Raw genomic sequence first — 20,816 nt, 5'->3', positions numbered from 1 at the left:
CACACAGACTGAAGTAGTTTAAGTCTTTTGTTCTTTTAATTGTGATGATTTAGGCTCACATTTAACAAAAACCCATCTCAACAAATTAGAATACTTCATAAGACCAATAAAAAAAACATTTTTAGTGAATTGTTGGCCTTCTGGAAAGTATGTTCATTTACTGTATATGTACTCAATACATGGTAGGGGCTCCTTTTGCTTTAATTACTGCCTCAATTTGGCGTGGCATGGAGGTGATCAGTTTGTGGCACTGCTGAGGTGGTATGGAAGCCCAGGTTTCTTTGACAGTGGCCTTCAGCTCATCTGCATTGTTGGGTCTGGTGTCTCTCATCTTCCTCTTGACAATTCTCTATGGGGTTCAGGTCAGGCGAGTTTGTTGGCCAATCAAGCACAGTAACACCATGGTCATTGAACCAGCTTTTGGTACCTTTGGCAGTGTGGGCAGGTGCCAAGTCCTGTTGGAAAATGAAATCAGCATCTCCATAAAGCTTGTCAACAGTAGGAAGCATGAAGTGCTCTAAAATCTCCTGGTAGATGGCTGAGTTGACTGTGGACTTCAGAAAACACAGTGGACCAACACCAGCAGATGACATGGCAGCCCAAATCATCACTGACTGTGGAAACTTCACACTGGACTTCAAGCAACATGGATTATGTGCCTCTCCACTCTTCCTCCAGATTCTGGGACCTTGATTTCCAAATGAAATGCAAAATTTACTTTCATCTGAAAAGAAGACTTTGGACCACTGAGCAACAGTCCAGTTCTTTTTCTTCACAGCCCAGGTAAGATGCTTCTGAAGTTGTCTCTGGTTCAGAAGTGGCTTGGTAGCCCTTTTCCTGAAGATGTCTGAGCGTGGTAACTCTTGATTCACTGACTCCAGCTTCAGTCCACTCCTTGTGAAGCTCTCCCAAGTGTTTGAATCAGCTTTGCTTGACAGTATTCTCAAGCTTGCGGTCATCCCTTTTTCTACCCAAATTCTTCCTTCCAGTCAACTTTGCATTTAATATGCTTTGATACAGCACTCTGTAAACAGCCACACCTTTCAGTAATGACCCTCTGTGACTTATCCTCTTTGTGGAGGGTGTCAATGTTCATCTTCTGGATCATTGCCAAGTCAGCAGTCTTCTCCATTATTGTGGTTTCAAAGAACAAGAGATACCCGGAATTTATACTGTAGGGATGGTCATTAATTGAAACACAAATGTAAATATTCTAATATTTTGAGAAACTGATTTTTGACTTTCATGAGCTGTAAGCTCTAATCATCAAAATTAAAACAAAAAAAAAACTTTTGAAATGTTTTACTTTGCATGCAATGAATCTAAAATATGTGAAAGTTTCACTTTTTGAAATGACTTACAAGAAAAAATTAACTTTTTCACGACATTCTAATTTATTGAGATGCACCTGTATATATAATCATGTTTCAGCATTTAACAATATGAAAACTAGCTGTGAAAAACTTGAGCTCCTAAACTAATATTACAGTACGAGTTCACTACTGTATTAAGTATTTTATATCTTCCAATATGTTAACTAGGCCAATGATCTTTTGAAGGCACTTTCACTGATGGCTTCCATTACTGACCCTCCAGTTCTCTTAGTTTCTTCAATTCAGTTTGTGTAATTCTAGAAGTGCGACAGACTTTGTAGTGATCCCAACTGCGCCATGTGAGACTGTGTCCTCCAGATCACACTTAACTAGTCCTGGTGGCAGATCCCAAATCCCCCTCCACCTCACTCAATTCCATCTACTGCATATCTTGCAATTCCAACATTGGAGAATAAGAGTAAGATAAAGACAAGAAATTAAATTAAATAGGATAATACCATATTGATACATCGGCTGAGTCCGAATCTTCTGCTGTACCTATGGTTGAAGTGGACCCTCAGCAATAAAATCCAGCAAACCCTATTCATTACGACTGTTCTCCCAGATGTTTAAATTACAAACTGTCCATCTCATTCATTATGGAAGTTTAATAAGTAGCCACGTTACAAATTATTCTTGAAAAGTAGCCTTTCTTTTGTTCTTCTAGGCTTAACTTGAGCAAGCAGGATATTTCGTGCTTGGTGGAGATAATTGTTGTGAAGCCCACACAGACGGGTGTGCAGATGCTGGTTGGCTTGCACCTGCTAATCAGCACATCTGCTGTACACCTCCCTGCATCACCTTTCCCATTCTGCCAGGAGCCTCTGTGTTAAGCTCTCAAATTGTCTGCCAAGACCTGCTATTCTCCGGGACCAGCAGTGCTTTTTTTAATCACGGTAACTTTCCAGTGTTTGTTTGCTTTGTTCTCTTTTGTTTGCCGTTGTGTCTGCATAGGCAGTCAGTCTGTCCTCTGCAGTTGTTGTTTTGTCCATCACTTTATTTCTGTGGTGCTTTGATAGCAGCTGTGGTTGTCTAAAATTTAATGAGAATATGAAAGCTCTTCTTATCATGGCTGAGGGCATGTGTTTTCCATTCTGTGTGTTACAAGTGCACTCTCAGGAGTTAGTACATAGACTCCAGATTCAATGTGCAATTTAGATACATGAAAAGGCACATCAGGGGAGAAGTGCTTCAAAGGTGGTGTTAAACAGAATGATAGAGGAAGAAGAGAGTATCTTCTCGCCTTGTTGTCTCGGTGTGTGAGAAATAGACTTTCTAAGGCCATACGAGTCTCATGGCAAAGCCACAGGTCAACTACAGCCTGTTCATGGACAGTCTGATGCAAAACTAGAAAACAATTTTTTGGAAATATCTACATTTACATTTACATTTAGACATTTTGCAGACACTTTTATCCAAAGGGACTTACAGTTGGGGAATACATATATGGGAATACATGTTTCTTCTTAAAGAGGCAAACAGACACAGGAACAGCTCGTAATACCAAGTTGCAGGCATTGTTTAAATAAGTACAAGCTAAAAACATGTAACCAAGTTTTTGAAAATTATTGAGGTCCGGTAACTCATTTTATACACTATAAACACTTTAAAAGAGACAGGCATGTAGATGTTTGCGAAAGATATTTTCTCTGCTTTGGAGGGATGATCATTTTTAAATCATGAATTTAAATCTTGAAAATCAAAAATCTGAATTGGGTCACTTGAACCATGCAGTGTAAATGCGGCCAAAGTGGGGTGTAATATGGGCTCTTTCGGGCTCGTTGAAGACCAGTCGTGCCGCTGCAATCTGAATCATTTGTAGAATCATGACCATATCACTTCGCCAAATGATTTCTGTTATTTCAAAGGTCTTACAACAGCAAAATAACCAAAACCCACAATGACACTGGCCAAACAAATACATATAGTAATCAAAAGGATAAAAACGACAGATCATGTCCATGTTTTTGCCACAAAATTACGCTTTATTATGTATGGAAAGCATATACTCTATCTCTCCCGCTCTCTCTCCCTCACAGACACTAGCATACATCACGCTAATGTTGTTAGCGCCACTCTGATGATTTTATCAGTAAACAACTTAAAAACTACATGACTTCTCACAAGCGAGGTAACAACAACGGCGCTGTTCGTGAAAGAAAGGAACGAAGTTTCACTATAACTAGAGACATTGCTGCCGAACACTATTGAGAGATGCACAGAGGTAATCTCTCTCTCTCTCTCTCTCTCTCTCTCATAACTTAGTTATTAAACGTATTAACTGCAATCAACGGCTCAAGCCTCCCTTACTAGGTTTAAAATGACGTTTTGGAATTAGCAACAAAGGCGCTGGATGAGATGCGGAAGAAATAATCCTACTCACAATAGCGATTTAAGTAGAAATACCGAACGAATGCCTTGAAATATATCATCTGATCGATGTCTTGAGGTGTGGCAACCGTAGTATAAGCGGAATAATTGACTTCGGGCCGTTGAATTATTAGAAAAATAATGCACACCCGAGGTGTAACGGCCACTCCGCATCGCGTCGTGACCGTATCACCACCTCGGGTGTGCATTATTTTTCTAATAATCCAACAGCCCATCGTCAATTATTCCTTACTTAACTACCTTAACCAACTATTAATAAGCAGCAAATTCGAAGTTTGTTGAGGTAAAAATTACATAGTTAATGGCTTGTTAATAGCAAGAATTTGACTTTAAAATAAAGTGTGACCAATTAAATTTAAATATATATAAAAAAACAACATCTTACTGACCCTAAACTTTTAAATATTAGTATGCAACATAATATTACAGCATCTGCACATAATGACATAAGTGCAGAACAAAGTCACATTGTTAATATACACTTTTCGCACCAGCAACTAAAACCTTCTTGACTAAAACATGAACAATAAAAAACTAATTAGTACTTTATATTGGATAACACTTTAGATTAGGGAAGACTATTCACTATTACCTGGTTGCTTATTAGCATGCATATTGCTAGCACATTGACTGTTTATTAGTACTTATAATGCATTTAATGGATAATCAAATTCTTGATCCCTTAACCCTACCCAATACCTAAACATAACAAAACAACTACTTTACACAGAGGTCCCCTCAGATTATTGAGCCAAGTGGATTTTGAATGCAGCTTCCAAAAGACAAAAAATAGCCGAATAATATTTTTTTTTATATTTGATGCAATCGCACCGGTGTGATTAGATCGTTCAGTGCGGCACAGCATCTGTTGCTAAATTCAAATTGCATTCGCTGGCTGGCGCTGAGCCAGAGCCAGACGCCTTTGTGCAGCGCTGCATTATAACCAATCACACGATTCTGTTGAGCTTATGAATGCAATGACCAATCAGAGACGTTCAGATGAGTCATTGCTCAAACGCGGTGTTTTGTTCACTTGCTCGCTAACTGAATTATCTGGTGAATTCTCTCATCAGAAACAACAAAGTGCAGATGTGCATATATGTAAGTAAGATATTCATTTCACAGTGTAAACAGCTTGAGTGATTTTAATGGGAGTTTTTGAGAGTGCCTGAACTCTGGCTAGACTGAACGGAAATGTTCTTTGATAATGTAAATGTTCTTTACTCTCTGTAAATTGAAAGTGTATTAATTAGTAACTTACAATATTGTTATCAAATTCACATTAAATACAAAATCAGTCGTATTAAAAATATTTTATGACATGACACCCATATCTGGTACTTAAGTAAAAAGCAGGGTTTTTATGTGTAGTTAATAGATTACACTATTAGTCTACTTTGCCATCACCGTTGACAATCTATAAATCCATCACAATCTATAAAGGTGCAAAATGCATTTACTTACACAACATTTGAGAATCAAGATATTTCCTGATATAGTTAACACGTTTAGAAATATTTCCAATAAAAAGGAAAAAGAGAAAAAACAAAAACATAAGCCTATATCAGTTATACAGTGCTATCATGGCTGCTATGTGTCACCTGACAAGCATGACCCCACCCCCACCCCGTGCCCCCTCAAAAATCATGAGTGCATGATGCCCCAGATTTCACAAACTGTCAAGCAGCAAAATACGAGTTTATTAAGGGGAAACTCCTAGTGAACATGTGTTCACTAATCTATTGTATTACAACAAACTTATAATATTTCATGAACCTGATTTTCACAAGGATGTATGTATGTAAGTATGTTTAAAGTATGTATGTTTAATATATCAGATATCTGAATATTTGGTTTCAAATGTTATTTGCTTCTACAAAAATTAAAAGCATGACAAAAACTATGGCTAAAATGAAATGTATAAAAATAAACACTGGGTCTTTCTACTACTCTATGTAACGGCTATGGTGCATTGATGTGCAGGTCCACAGCCTTACCCTGCAGAAGTGACGTTGCAGTCGTGACTGTCTCAGGGACACCATCTTTGCTATAAATGGACTGCTGGAATTCTGGAACACAGTCATTCTCATCCATGATGATCACTCGCACCTGTGAGAAACGTGAAAAGGAAGCCGGAAGGCACAAAAATAGAAGGGTGAGAACTGTTAAGGGAACAAATGGGCAGATCATAATATCTTGATTTGTGAATTATTATCATAAGTTAGCACATCACTATGACTGTCCCCAGTGTTTCGCAGAGTCTGGGAAGCTGATGCCGTTTCAAAAATGCCTTGCCAAATAAGCTCTTTTAACACGCATTAAAGGCCATATCCTATCACTCCTTATAACCATCATGCAGTTTTATCTTGGCCCTTTCCCACTGCAAAATTATTTGGTGTCAAGCTGTTATGTTCTTACATAACCGAGCATCTGAAAAAAATACAGTTGTGAAGTAGCGAATGTCAACACAAAAGGACAAACGTCCTCCAATATCACATGGGCATGTTATGGTTCTTTACGATTTTCTCCAAAAGCATCAAGGAAGCTGAAAGAGGCACCTAATGCCTCCCATAAGACTGAATTAAGCTGAAAGTTGCTGTCTGGAGGAGGGAAAAACATTGTGTGAGTGCTTTTGCCCTGACACTGTTGCTCAAGCTTCCTGGCAGTTGCTAAGTGACTTTAATAACCTACTCACTTCAATTTCAGAGACTGGAAAGATGAAAATAGACAGGCCTAGTCAGAAATGGTCGAAATTGTGACAACAGTTCAGAGTCTACAATGTTACTCATATTTCTAACACTAACAGAGGCCATAATCCAAAATCACATGAAATAAAACGCCTTCATATAAGGCTGAATCAAAAGAAGAGCTACAAGACAGAAATATCCCTGAGGGAAAGTTTTGTGATCTCAGTAACTGTTCAGAGTCTGGTTTTATAAGTTTTACTTTCAGTGGTTATTCTGTTGATAGTAAAACCAATGATAAACAAATATATTATATCAAAAAAGATCTGATATGACTGATACAATCTGGAAGTACAAAGATGATTTAATTTATTGCAATTTATTGATCATAAATGGAAAATGTATATCCAATACAGAAATTACCATGGGTTTTTCAGGCCTGGAAAACAATTACAAATATCGCTGATATTTTCAGATTGTCCACGACTGTGAGAACCCTGTGAATAACTGTGACTGAATGGGCCATAATTATTGACTCTAAAGCCTGTTCATGTTGCACATTGTTAATTGTGTCATTTTGTACCGTGTTTTGTTTTGTTTGTTTTAACTGGTGCTTTAGCACAGGTGTTCGGGGTCTCCAGAAACTGAGATGTGAGAAGAGTTATAGAGTGATTTCAGGGTGACAGATGGGCTGCGGTGTGGCTGAATGCAGAGAATGCAACAGGCAAACTTCTCTCTGGACCACGTCTCAAGGGACTCTTGAAGTCAAAAGGGTCTGTCAGTCTTTTAGTGTATTTTTTTGTCTGCATGCCCTATTGCTCCCCATCTGCAGTTAGACACACGGTGGCTGCATTGTTTTGTGACATTCCACAGCTAATAGCTTGGATCTTGGCTGGCCTGCCTCAGGCCAGGACAGATGTATGGATCACTGAGCAGCCAGATCAAGTTGTGATGAGGCGAGACTACATCCTCTAGGGGAGTGTTACTGTAAAAGGAATGAACGGGACTGCAAGGCATCTCTTTGATTTCAACTAAATTGTTGCCCTTACATTTCCCCCAGTGTCACAACCCTCTCGATTATAGTTTTGTTGTTGTTGTTGTTCAGCCTAAGTGACCAAAATTTGAATGGTAAGCATAAATAATATGAATGTTATCAATATTAGTCTATCTTTATTCAAGTTTACATATAATATTAAAATTGAAATGAGTGCACACTTAACACACAGATCTTAACCACAGTGACAATCAACAAATAAATAAGTAAAATAATGAGTTCTTAAAATCACCAAACAATAACAAACAGTGGTTTGGGGGAAATAAAAAAAAAAGCACAGAAACATAAATAATGCCAACAAGTGGTAAAAAAATTAAGATTATAACACACTAACCTCATAATTTATTCATGCTGCAATGGTGGGAGCTCACTGTAAAAAATGCAACTGCAAACTCAAACTCAAACCTTTTGAGTCTCAAATACTAAAAAATGCTATTTTCTTGAAATTGCATAAAAACCCTTGTCAGACCAACAAAATAATCCCAAATGTTGTCCCAACTAGTCAAACAGTTGTCTGAACAAAGAATTTCATATTGTTGAAATGTTAAGGCTGTGTTCCCAGCATGCATTACAGCATGAATAAATTATACAGTTACTGTTATAGGATTATTGTTTTGCTGTTAAACTTTTTTGTTGTTGTTTTATCATTATTGTTAGTTATTTGTTGTACTGTGACGTAAAGAGCTCATCTTTTTAACATGTGTTGATTGCCACCGTTCTTGAGGTTTGTGTGCCTAGTTTTGAGGCCTAGAGTATGTTCCACCACTTATGTCCTTTTCCTGGATATCTTAGTTTTGTAAGTTGTCTTACAAACAAAGACAATGTTGTCTATTTATTAGACTAACTTATCCATTAATGTTTGTCAAACATAAATTTGATAATGTGGTGACTTCTTAAACATTCTTTTTTTCTTCCAGGAAACAGATACAAATGAATTATCTCAACGACAGTAATTATTGTTTCAGTTGCTGTGACAAGAATTTTTCCATTAGCAAAATAAGACAATCAGCATTGCATGAATAACCAAATTTACATTGGCTAAACAAAGTACCTTTACTGAGCAGAACTAAAAAACTATTGTTGAGAGAACATAAAAGGTCTTTAAAGTTGAGTTTTGGGTCATTATGCTTTGGCACAGTATCTGTCAAACAAACTAAAACCAAAAACACAATATGGCTTCATCAAGTCTGTTTGCGCTGCGTTTTTCAAAGTGAAGCTTACACATTGCTGAGACAATCAGCTCATGATCCGGTGTTTTCGGCGCCTCAGAACGGCTCCGTTCACAGCGAATGAATGCAGCGAACTCGTTTTTGCATGTGCTGTGAGTTGAGCGTGCATTTGGGAACGCAGTGTAGTATGAATTGCTGAGAGCTAGCGGTTTAAATGCAGTCCAAATTCAAAATATCCCTTTCAAGTGTAGAAATTAGGCAAGAAGTACTGTAATTTCCCTACTATAGTGTAAAGCAAAAATAATATACCTATGAAATATTCATTTTCATTTATTTTACAGTGCAATTGTTTTCCAATATATGGCTATTACTGTTGTTGTTGTTGTTATTATTATTATTATTATTATATTCTAATTTGTTTGGCTTCTGTGATAACGATCGGGATGCTGACATCATCACCAAAGCGCCAGTTTAATATCTGATTGTGTTTATGTTGCGGCTGTTTGGAAGGAAGCAATGTTTTTTTTTTCAAGTGTTCATTGACAAAATGTGTATGGATTATGTCCCATGGACTATGAGCATCATAACTTTATGAACGTTACTCAGTGGCTTTGCAAGTGTTGTTTTGTTTCTGTGACTTGTAACGATTGTAGAGGCAAAACAACAAGAGACCATGTGGGTTTCACGGTACTTTAGTGTATTGTATGATTTATTTGTTTATATTGGATGGTGCTACGTGGATGTGTAGACCATTTTTACCTGTCAGCTCCAATTTGGGCACGGAGTGTATATAACACGTCGGTTATATGTATATAAGTCTGTTTCAGTGTGGTTATGTTGCATATAAGCGGTGTTTTCTTTGGTATTTTCATTTGTGTTATATGTATTTTTCTTTCATATTTATGTTTTGAGGAAATCTGTATTGTGAGATGTACACTGGGATTTGTGCTCCCCCATGGAAATGGTTCGTTCCATTAATGTCTGGCGGGAAAATAGCCCATTTAATACAGTGTGTTTGTAGTTGTAAGGGAGGTGGGGGCAGAAAGCTGAAACTGTTTGACTTGAAGTGCATGTCTGCTGTGAGATGTGTTTAAACTGGAAGAAGTGCCCCTACAAGTGGTTTGAGCTGTAGGTTTTGCTGTTGACAGCATTTTTCTTTGTGTTTTGTAGCTTTAGTGATTGTTTTGTTGTGTATTTGTTATTTTGTTTATTTCTTTTGTTTTCTTTTGCTTGAAATATCACTCTCAAATCATCACTGGTTGGTGGCATGTCTCTAATAAACATGAGCAACTGGAAATTACCCTGTAGTACTGCACCTTCCTAGCTCCTTCCTGGCCTCTCAGCCGATTTTGATATCGTTACATCCCTACTACCTAGCTATCTATTCTTTCAACCATATTGTTTTTGCATAAAAAAATTACTTTGAATGGACAGCCAAAATCATACAAGTTTTTGAAATCATGCAATTATTCGTCTGTGGATGAGTGAATGACATGAATCCTTTACCATCAAACAATTTATTTAACTGCTATTTAACCGTTTGCACTTTTTTCCCTGCTGCTATGCAACCGCTTATATCAACATATTGAGAAATAAATATAATATTGACTAAAAGTTACATTTCTATTGATGTCAAATTCCCTAGAAAACTTCATAATACTGAAGATTATTTTCACTTAGATTATTACTGTCTTTTTAACAGTCATTGTACTGTAATATTTATGTTTTTTTCCCCCATAAACTACCTAATGAATATATTTCCACCACTATACATTTCATTACAAGCAAAAACTACTTTTATCACTCATTAGATCTTTCTTTGGAAGTAATGAAGTTAGTCTAGTGAACCAAAGGATAATGAACCAATTTCTTGTCACACTCCAAACAAAATATATAACGCCGTATAAAAATTCAAATGTTTTAGAAATACAGAAATGCAAATTCTAATATATATATATATATATATATATATATATATATATATATATATATATGCAAGGGTGCAAAATAAACAAATAAATCCATCATTAGCATATGAGAGCACTCACCTCAGCAGCACTGCTGAGACTGTCCTGAGTCTCACTGGCCCGCACCAGCAGCAGGTAGCGGTGCTGGTCGCTCTCATAGTCTATAGTACGGGTCAGACTGATCTCCCCCGTCTCTGGCTGGATGCTGAAAAGACTGCTGGGATTGATGAGCAAGCTGTAAGTTACTGGCTGTTTTTGGAAGGACACTGCTGGAGTGACTAGGAAGCTGGATAAGAAAAGACAAAGAGAGAGACAACCTGATTGGCTAAAATCAATTACGGTGTAATCAGTTATGATTATTGACTCTAATTGATTATGGTGTACTACAAATGAACAAACATAAAAGGAAAGAAGAATGGATTAAATAAGACGATAAGTGCACCAAGGGCATCTGAGCCAATATGGATATCTGTTGAATATAAGTTTCTATCAACATAACTTCCAAAGTGAATGCATTATATCTTTATACATGTGGTCGTAACTGAATGTGGGTAAGTGGAGGATTGTTTGTTGTGGAAATAAATGTAAAGATAAATGGAAATGGGTACAGCAGGTAAGAGATTGACCACAGGATCATTGATCCCGTATAAATATAGAATAAACAATTTACAATTACACAGCATCAAAGAACATACAGTACTGTGCTGGTTACCAAACCCATTACTGAAGAAAACAACTGGAAATGGAAAAGTTTCTCCTCATTTTGGATGACATAGATCAAATATCTCTCACTTAGTCTCATCTGGATGCTTGTTGTGATTTTCATCTGCCTTACTGATCACTGTTATTATCACTTTGTTTTTTTACTCACTGGGTCAAATCACGTCCAGTGCTTAAACTTAGATAATGAAAACATAAAATTTAACCACAACCATAAATCACACATCTTGTTTGCCGTGGGACACAAAATTCTTAATATATTCTCAATTAGTTCTCAACAAGTTCAAAATTTGCTGCCTCTGGAAAAGTTTAGGCAAAGGCTTAACGTCAGTGATATCATACTGTATGCTAACTGGCTCTTGATGGCTTCATCACCAAGTGCAAATGCCACATTTTAGGTGCTAATATTCATTTTAAATGAGATACTTTTGGATAAGATCAGGGATCAGAATATAAAATTCTTCTTCTTCTTATGTAACTAACAAAAGCCTATATATGTAATATTTATATGAATGTATGAGCATTTCTGGGGGCAGTCTGTTAAATGATATCATTCATTTATGGGAGCTTTTCACTTAATTTGCAATTTTTCAGTTTTTTGATACATTCAGAGACTAGAAAATGAAGGCAAAATTATAATAATCATGCAGTCAAGCAGTCAAGATCGACATTAATGTATTTCGGTAATCCCAAAGAAGCTTAACGGCTGACTGGCAGACGAACGAAGGTAAATGTGACTTCCTTTCAGGTATTGTGGTTATTACAACTTCATTCCCATTGGCAGAGGTTGCGTGTTGGCTTGGCGTGCCTCTGCTGTCTGGCAGAGACCAGAGCATTTGGGGATAAGATTAACGTCACCCCACTTTGGTGCCATGAGCAATATACTTATCCTAACATTAACCGTTTTTTTGTATCGCTATGGATGAAGCCAACCAAATTCAGGAAGATCTGCCTGCCGGTGCCAAGTCTAAGTTTAATGAAAACAACAATATGGCGGAATCACAGGTGTGTATGAGGAAAATAATACACCGCAGCATGCAATGCATATTTAATGACATGCAGCTGCCATAAATGGATCTAGTAGGCACTTATTCCACATGGATTTAGGATAATTCGCTACAAGGCAAAGCCTGATTTAATACATCTGTGTAGGGCACGGCTAATCATTCTTCCCTGTAGCACCATCATGCAAGTCATTTCACAGTGACTCATCTAATATCAAAGGGCTACACAATTAACACTCACTGTACAAAGACAAAGTAATAAAGGGTCTATTTGTGACCTATACAGTATGTGGGAGCAAATTAAAATTAATTAATTAAATTGCAAAAAAATAGAGAGGCTTTTATCGTATATATTACCTGGTGTAACGCATGGTTAACCTCTCACGGCTGTCTATATGAGCGAAACAAAGTTCTGATGTTCATGCATCTTTAATGCATATCACAGTACCCTGACATAGTCAAAGATCATTATTTCATGAATTTTGCATCGTGTAGTACACGATGACTCACACAAGCTACGCTCCAGTGAGAAGCAGAGGGCGCACGGATGGCTGTAAGTGCAGCATGATCCTGTTTCTATTTGTTACCCTGATGGATAAGCGGTGTTCTCACGGCATGGGAGATGCATTTAGGGTGTGCTAGAATTACACTATGGAAATAAGATTTGCTGCATTTACGAGATTGGGAGTGTGATTATGCGTGTGTGTGTGTTACGGGTTTACTCACGGTTGGCCTTCTGGGGTGTTTTCTGGTATGGAAATTGTATAAGACACGTTGGTGAATTGAGGAGCTCTTGGGCCTGCGATGATGGACACTACAGCGGGAGGACTGCGGCTGCCCTGCCGATCAGCAGCCACCACTGTGAGCAGGTATTCTCTGTCTCTCTGCAGGGGGAGGCCTGTCGTCCGCACGTGACCATTCTTCCTGTCCACCTCAAATCTCCCGTCACCTCCTGTTGCATAACAAAACTTTTCATCCTCATGCAAATTTTATGATTTGCCGTAATGTTCTATTGGTTCAAATTTGTTAATGAATTAGGAATCATCCAACTTGTATGAATGAATATTAATGTATTATGAGCAAATATATAGATGATGAACAACGAAAAACAATACATTTGTAAATAAATACTTGCCTTAATTAATAAATGCAATACAATGAATGTTGTTCATTGTTAGTAAATGCATTAAATATTGTTAACAAATTGAGCCTTATAGTAAAGTGTTACCATAAAATTATTAATATAAAATTATTGTTGTTATAGAACTAACAGTAGCAGACAGACAGAGAGACGGATAGACGGATAGACGGATGGATAGATGGATAGAGCAAAATACAGCATAAATAGAAAAATTGTGAAATATTTTTAACAATTTAAAAGATCTGTTTTCTATTATAATATATTTTTAAAATTAAATGAAATTCCTGTGATGGCAAAGATGAATTTTCAGCAGATATTACTGCTCAGGAAACATGTATTAGTGTTATTACTGTTGTTGTTATTATTATCATCATTATTGTTAAAAACAGTTGTGTACATTTTTATTGTATCCCATTTTTCAGGATTCTTTGAAAAGAACAGCATTTATAGCAAAAGAACAGCATTTACCTTAAATAGAAAGCATGTGTAACATTATACACTACTGTTCAAAAGTTTGATGTAAGTTTTTTTTTTTTTTTTTTTGAAAGGAGATGAAATAAATGAATGCTTTTATTTAGCAAGGATGCATTAAATTGATCAAAAGTGACAGCAAAGACATTTATAATGTTACAAAAGCGGTCTATTTTAGCTAAACGCTATTCTTTTGGACTTTCTACTTATCAAAGAAACCTAAAAAAATGTACACAGCTGTTTTTAACATTGATATAAAGTAAGGCGGCAAATGGGAAATATGCTTACCATCAGACAGGAAGTATTCCACCTCTCCATTGATGCCCTCATCACCATCTCTGGCTTGAAGCTTGTAGACTAGAGTATTTGGTGGAGCATTAGCAGAGACCACACTCAGGAAGGGGAAAGGGACCATCGTCCATTCTGGGGCATTATCATTGACATCCATCACCGTCAAATCCACTCTCACTGTATACCAGTCGGGACCTGTAAATACAGAGATTTCCACACTCAAATTCAATTCACTCAAACTGTACTGAGAAATGCCCCTAATCATGAATGTATCAAATCAAATAAAAACCAGAGAAGACGAAGAAAAAAAAACAAAAAAACATTAATAGCTAAAAATAGCTGGAGCGGCTTATTTTAATTGCCGATTTTGTTTGGTATCTTCAGTTTGTGACACAGGACAAAGCGTAAGGCCCTGCATGACTGTGTCATGATATGGGTTTCTTCACAGCACGTCCTCAGAGCAGTATCAGAGTCTCAGTTTTGAGTTTTGATGTTTATTTTTCACAAAAAATGTGAGCTACAAAACATCACAGATGCAGAGACACATTTACATGCAAGTTGGAGAGAATGGCAGATACTAATGAGTGGAGTGTTTTCCTCATGGCAGCGCTTGCTACGTTTAGCTGCTGTGTCGCCTCATTAAACATTCCTTCTTTATCACAATCATCGCCTTGCAAAGCAACAGAACTAAAGACAGTTTCAGCACACATTTATGGACGACACGGTATCATCATGGAAATGCATGAACGAAAAAAGCTAAAGGCCAAAAAGAAAGAAAACCCTGTCAGCCGTAAAACAGAAACAACACGCCGATGCCTTCTCCCTTTTTCGTTACTTTCACACTCGTTCAATCGCCCCTTCAAACGCAACTCCCCATTTCCATTTATTTCTTTTTTCCTCTTTCTAATGAAATTCCTCCCCTTGCTCTCACTTTTTCCATGAGAGAGGTATAAATAGTGGGCTGTCTGTCAGAAGATGTGTGGAGTGACAGAGTCACGGGCTCTTTGATTCCCCAGGTGATTGGCCCTTTCATTGCCTGTGACAGCACACCTGCTACCTTACACTCTGCTGGGGAGACACAGAAGAGCAGCAAGAGAGAGAAAGATTGAGCGAGAGAAGTGGGAGTTAGTGGGGGAGGCTTAGAAAAAGATTAACTTAAGCTCTAGGTTTGGATCAATATAAAATGATTATTAATAATAGATTAATAGATAGAGGAGGTGGGCAAGAGAGAGCCATATTAAGATCGATATATATATATATATATATATATATATACAGACAGAGAGAGAGAGTGAGGGCACAGAAAGAGAAAGCAAATCCCTCAGGTGAGTCAGGAGTATGTCTCAGCTAATCCAAGCTCATAACAGGCCATAAGGTCACTCCATTTTGTGTATACAGCAAAAGCTGCTCATAACAAAACACATCGTTGACTCAACCACATCCAGAGCAGAGTTCAAACTTATGCACAGGTCATTATCTACATGGACACAATAAGCAAGACCATTTCTTGCCACCAAAATCTAGTTTGTCTTGTTGAGTGGGTGGCATGGCCACAACCTTATATCACAGTAACAGTATATATCAGAAATTCAACATATATTACATAACTAATACATCCACAACCATGCGTAAAGGCTCTTACTATACCATGATACCTTATGTTATTACCTCAAGGAGTCTTTTTATACCTTAAATAACCCTTAAATTTGGTCTAACTTAATGTATTTAGGTTGATTCAAAGTAAGAAATGAATTAATGTTTTTAAAAAGTAAACCCTTTTTTAGTGTTTAATTACTTTTTTAAAAAAAAGCTCTAGTTTGTGTACTACAAATATTGTTGGCTTTTATGATAAATTGCTTGTGATGTTTCTCATTTTTAAGTCTCTTTGGATAAAAGCATCTGCAGAATGAATAGATGTAGCATGTGAACAATGTCTATTTTTCAATATTCCAGTGACATAAAGATGACAGTGTGGGTTGGTGGGTGGGGCAGGGCTTGACGCAAAACAAAAAGTAAGATTATTCATAACAAATGAATGATAAGTCTGGCATCAGTACAAAAACAGCTTAACATTACATAACACTTTTGAAGGGGGAAAAAAAAACACAATAGCGATTGGATGAGCCACATTTGAAGGCTTTATAAATAAATCACTTTCATTAGAAAGTGATAGATAGACAGACAGACAGACAGACAGACAGACAGATAGATAGATAGATAGATAGATAGATAGATAGATAGATAGATAGATAGATAGATAGATAGATCTGCACCTCTAAATTAACGTTTTTAGTTTTTAATTTTCTATAAATAAAAAATGTAAATAAAAGGTGGTGTTACAACACAAAAGATAAAAAATACTGGAAGTGTCTACTATAGGTTTGTGTATCTGCTTAAACTTCTTCTTTATTAAACTGCACTGCAGATTTCCTTTACCAGTTGACACAATTCTAAAATTACACTGTAACTTTATACCGCCCAATCCAAATTTATAGCAACTTGTTTTTACAGCATATACAGAACTCTGAAGTGCATGAACCCTCACACTCTCTTCGCTAAAAAGCACTGTTTTGCTCACCCTAAATGCTCCCACAAGCACCGTGAGAGCATCAGGGTGCCTGTATGAGGAGCTGCTTAACATGACCTGCCAGTCAGAAGCACTCCCAGTGTGAGAGATGGATAGAGACACTGAGAGCCTTGGGAGAGAGAGAGAGGAGGCTGGTGAAGGCCTCTCAGGAGCTCTGATAGATGGATGAATGCCATGCTGGAGCCAGAGGGCCATCAGCGATCGTGCAAAACTGATAAACATCACAGCCTCCTTCTGAATAAAGTTCCTAAACTTCCTTTCTGCTCACTGTACCGGCACTGCAGCTGGCGGTTCAAGATTCATACAGCGAAAGACATGCATTAGAGATTTTACAGGACATATTTCACCTGGATGATGGGAAACAGATGGAGGAAATCAAAAAAGTGGGTTTGTGTAAGAGAAAGAGAGAGAGTGAAAGAGAAACTCACTAACAAGGCTGAAAACAGAAGCATGTAATAAGCGTAAAAAGCCAAAAAGCAACAATGTGGGATTAAGACAATTTACAACACTGTTGGACCGGCCTTGAGGTTGTTATGGAAACGGAATTAAAACCACACTTGGACAACAGGAAAGAGAAAACACAAGCTGCCAAAAGACTGCATAAATCAATGTCATTAAAAGACAAGAATAGCGTTAAAAAATAACTGTGGATCAAAGCCGTGGCGGAAGAAAATTAATCAGCATTTAGAGACAGGAAAAAAGGGCAATGAAAGCATTAAGCTGCAATGTTTTCCCACCTGCTTTATGTTACTGAAGCACAAGCTCAATAATCTGCAAATTCATACAGTAAGAATTACAACATACATACAGATGCATCAAAGAAACTCTTTTATCACCCATATTATCCTTCATAACTAATTTTTACAATGAAAATTATTACATACTACTTACAAAACAAATAAGGGTCAATGATGTGAGGCCCATTTTTTGTCTGGAACTATTGAGGTAAACAGAATTTAAAAATGTGATTCATACAGAATCTTATAAGGTTGTATTAACTTAAAAAACATTCCACCAGTACAGGATGCTAATTGGGATTAGAAAACTAAAAAATAAAATAAAATAAAAAAGTATATATATATATATATATATATATATAATAATACATTTTGAAAACACCAGTGAAAATACAACAGGAGAGGCATGAATTTATGGAGATAAATGAAAGTAAGAGAGAAAGTGTAGCTTAGTTCAGTCCAATAATTCATGGGATACTGTTTATTAAATCATGACCACAAGCAAGAGCACAATGTCTGTTGCCCTTTACACACTGTGGAAAAAAAAAAAAGAATAATAAAATAGAAAAAGATAAAACTAAAAGAGCTCTTTCCACAGAGGTTTGCAATATATCAACCTCACATCAAAGGGCAAGTGTTAAAAAAATGTCAAAAGTCAAATTAACAGACAAATTATATGTAGTGCAACCTCTGGGTGAACATGTTGCCAGTTTCTTAATTAAAAGTAATTTTGATATTTTGTGGTTGCTACAATACAATGAAAAACATGATTAAAAGCTGAAATTCTTCCAAACAGAATGCAGTTTGTCACTGTTTTATTTCTTTATGCATGTATTTTTTAATATTAAATATTACTTCAGTCAAATGTGCCGGGGTTCACCCAACAGGAAGTCATTTTGCTTTGCTTTGCATTACAACAAAATGTATGCATTTATGTGCATAACTCATGCATATTCAAGGTTTAAGGAAAGTGTTTTGTATTTTTGTTTTCTCAGTGGTTATACCACTTGAAAACTTTTAGAGCCTCTGCATCAACATTTCTGCAAAAATAAATAAATAAATGGCTTCTTCAAAGTGTATCAAACCAACACGCAAAATACATTTCAGGACCTTGGCATTTGCATTTTGAACTAGATTACACCTTATTTATTTATTTATTTATTTTTTATCTCAAATGAGGATATTTGTATTTGATATTGACACATGAATGGAAATTAAATATTAATTTAATAAGCCAGTATTATGTGAGGAAAGATGGCAGAGTGATGCAAGAGAATGAAACTGGCTCAATGTGGGATTATGGTTGGCAAGGCCAATGGTCAATTGTACAATATAACAGTCATTATATAAAAATAAATGCTAGAATCAAGTGTTCCACAGAGCTGTGTAATGATATGCAATATTTCAACAGATACAAAACATAATATATATTTTTTTTAACTGCACATTGTAATTATCCAGGGCATTTTCTTCTAGAAATCTGGTTAATTTCTGGCCCTGATTCACAGTTACAATGAAGTTTGTTGATCCCTTTTAACCCAACTAGTTCAAGTCCAATCAGCCTTCATTCTCTCATTCTTTGTCATACTCTCTCATTCCTGATTTCTGCTGACAGAGGGAGGGAGAGGTGCAATTTGCAGCCGTCTGCATGAGAGCTTTTTTTTTTTTTCATTCTGAACTCAGCACGTAAGCTAACTAACAGGAGTCCTGCGTCTCTGGGGCCGGGCAAAAGAGATGTTTCACAGCGAGAACTGAGAAAACTGGAAGGGGAGAGAGAAATAGGGAGAGACAGGAAGAGAACGAGTTTGAATGGGAAAGAGTGAATACAGAAATAACGAGAGACAGAGAGAGAGAGAGAGAGAGAGAGCGCTAATTAAATACTCTCTCAGAAGATTACAAAGGGCCATTTGGATTCCCCTGTGGAATTGTCACTTTCATAATCTTATTATAAAGGGTTAGGTACTCAGATTTTTCTTTTTACATTTAATTAAAGAAAAGACACAGGAAAAAAAAAAAAAAAAAAAAATGAAAAGCTGCTGACACCAAATTGCATATGCAAATTGAAAATGACAAATGCAAAAGCCATAATGTGGTGAATAAAAGTGACCCCACACACATTTACACACACTGATGGAAAAATTCCATTTCTGTCCTGTTAGCAGGTTTTTGAGGAGCCATTATTAAACAGCAATGTTTCAATTATCAATATGTTGTAATGACACACAACTCTGATCAGCACTGCACCTTCACAACTATAACGTCGCACACTCACTATAATTACCTCATGCTCCTTGAGTACACAGACTGACAGAATTGTTAAATCATGACTAGAACAGGACGATATATGACCACAAATATCACAATTAGGGTTATATCTATACAGTGTAGGGCTGTGGCCCTCCAGGAACTGAGTTTGACACCCTTGGCCTAACCCGTTTTGCGTCCCTCCCACTGTTAAAAAGTAACTAAGTAATTTTTACTCTGAGTAAATTTTAAATGAGCTACTTTTTACTTTTACTTGCGTAGATTTTTAGACTGGTGCTTTTACTTGTACTTAAGTAAAATTTCATTAATGTAATGGTACTTTTACTCGAGTAAAATATTGTTGTACTCTTTCCACCTCTGTGTAACATTCTAAAGTAGAAGAAACTGAAATAGTATTTTCTTGGAAAATGCAATCTTTTTTTTTTTTTAACATCTTTTAAAAATAATTTTTACAACATAGATATTGGCTAGAAAATTACACAAAAGTTTACTGATATCTTGGATTTATATTTCTCATAAATATCAGAGCCCTAATCATAAAAGTTGCCTTCTAAAGTTATTGGCCATGTTATCTCAATTCTTCAGCAGAAGCCACTGATATCTTTCAAGATGCTCCCTGAACGGGGCGGCTACAACTGAGATTTCCTAGAGCGCTCGGGGTATTAAACCGCACTGAAGATGCTCAGAGTCCTGTCTTCTCCTAAGAGCATTACAGTGGGGTTTGACACTGAGCTGGTTTAATGTGGGCTTTACCTTGACTGCAGGCCTCGCTGTCTAATCACCCCTGCTGCTCACACGGTTACAGTTGAGCCCAAATCCCACTGGATTTCATCTGTTTGGCTTCCACTGAGCGAGGTGAGATTCCCTCTTATTGCTTCCACCTATCAAAGCCTTTATCAGATCAACGACCACTAAAGGAAAACAGAAAACTAAGAGGGCCACTTTGGCGGGTTGGGATCGAC

General features: G+C 36.9%; 1 protein-coding gene across 1 annotated transcript in view; it reads right to left on the bottom strand.

The window, feature by feature from the left end:
• The window catches only part of si:ch211-186j3.6 (neural-cadherin), a 303,408-nt gene that overhangs the window by 160,626 nt on the left and 121,966 nt on the right, over positions 1-20,816 (bottom strand). The window contains exons 2-5 of the mRNA XM_058782964.1: positions 14,263-14,460; positions 13,089-13,314; positions 10,720-10,924; positions 5,762-5,873 (exon numbers count right to left, since the gene is read on the bottom strand). Of these exons, the coding sequence (XP_058638947.1) occupies positions 5,762-5,873; positions 10,720-10,924; positions 13,089-13,314; positions 14,263-14,460 (741 nt within the window). The remainder of the gene's footprint in view (positions 1-5,761; positions 5,874-10,719; positions 10,925-13,088; positions 13,315-14,262; positions 14,461-20,816) is intronic.

Source organism: Onychostoma macrolepis, chromosome 07 (assembly GCF_012432095.1).
Source record: "Onychostoma macrolepis isolate SWU-2019 chromosome 07, ASM1243209v1, whole genome shotgun sequence".
Taxonomy (NCBI): Eukaryota; Metazoa; Chordata; class Actinopteri; order Cypriniformes; family Cyprinidae; genus Onychostoma; species Onychostoma macrolepis.
The sequence above is the reverse complement of the archived record's forward strand: the minus strand, read 5'-3'. Positions and strand labels throughout refer to the sequence as shown.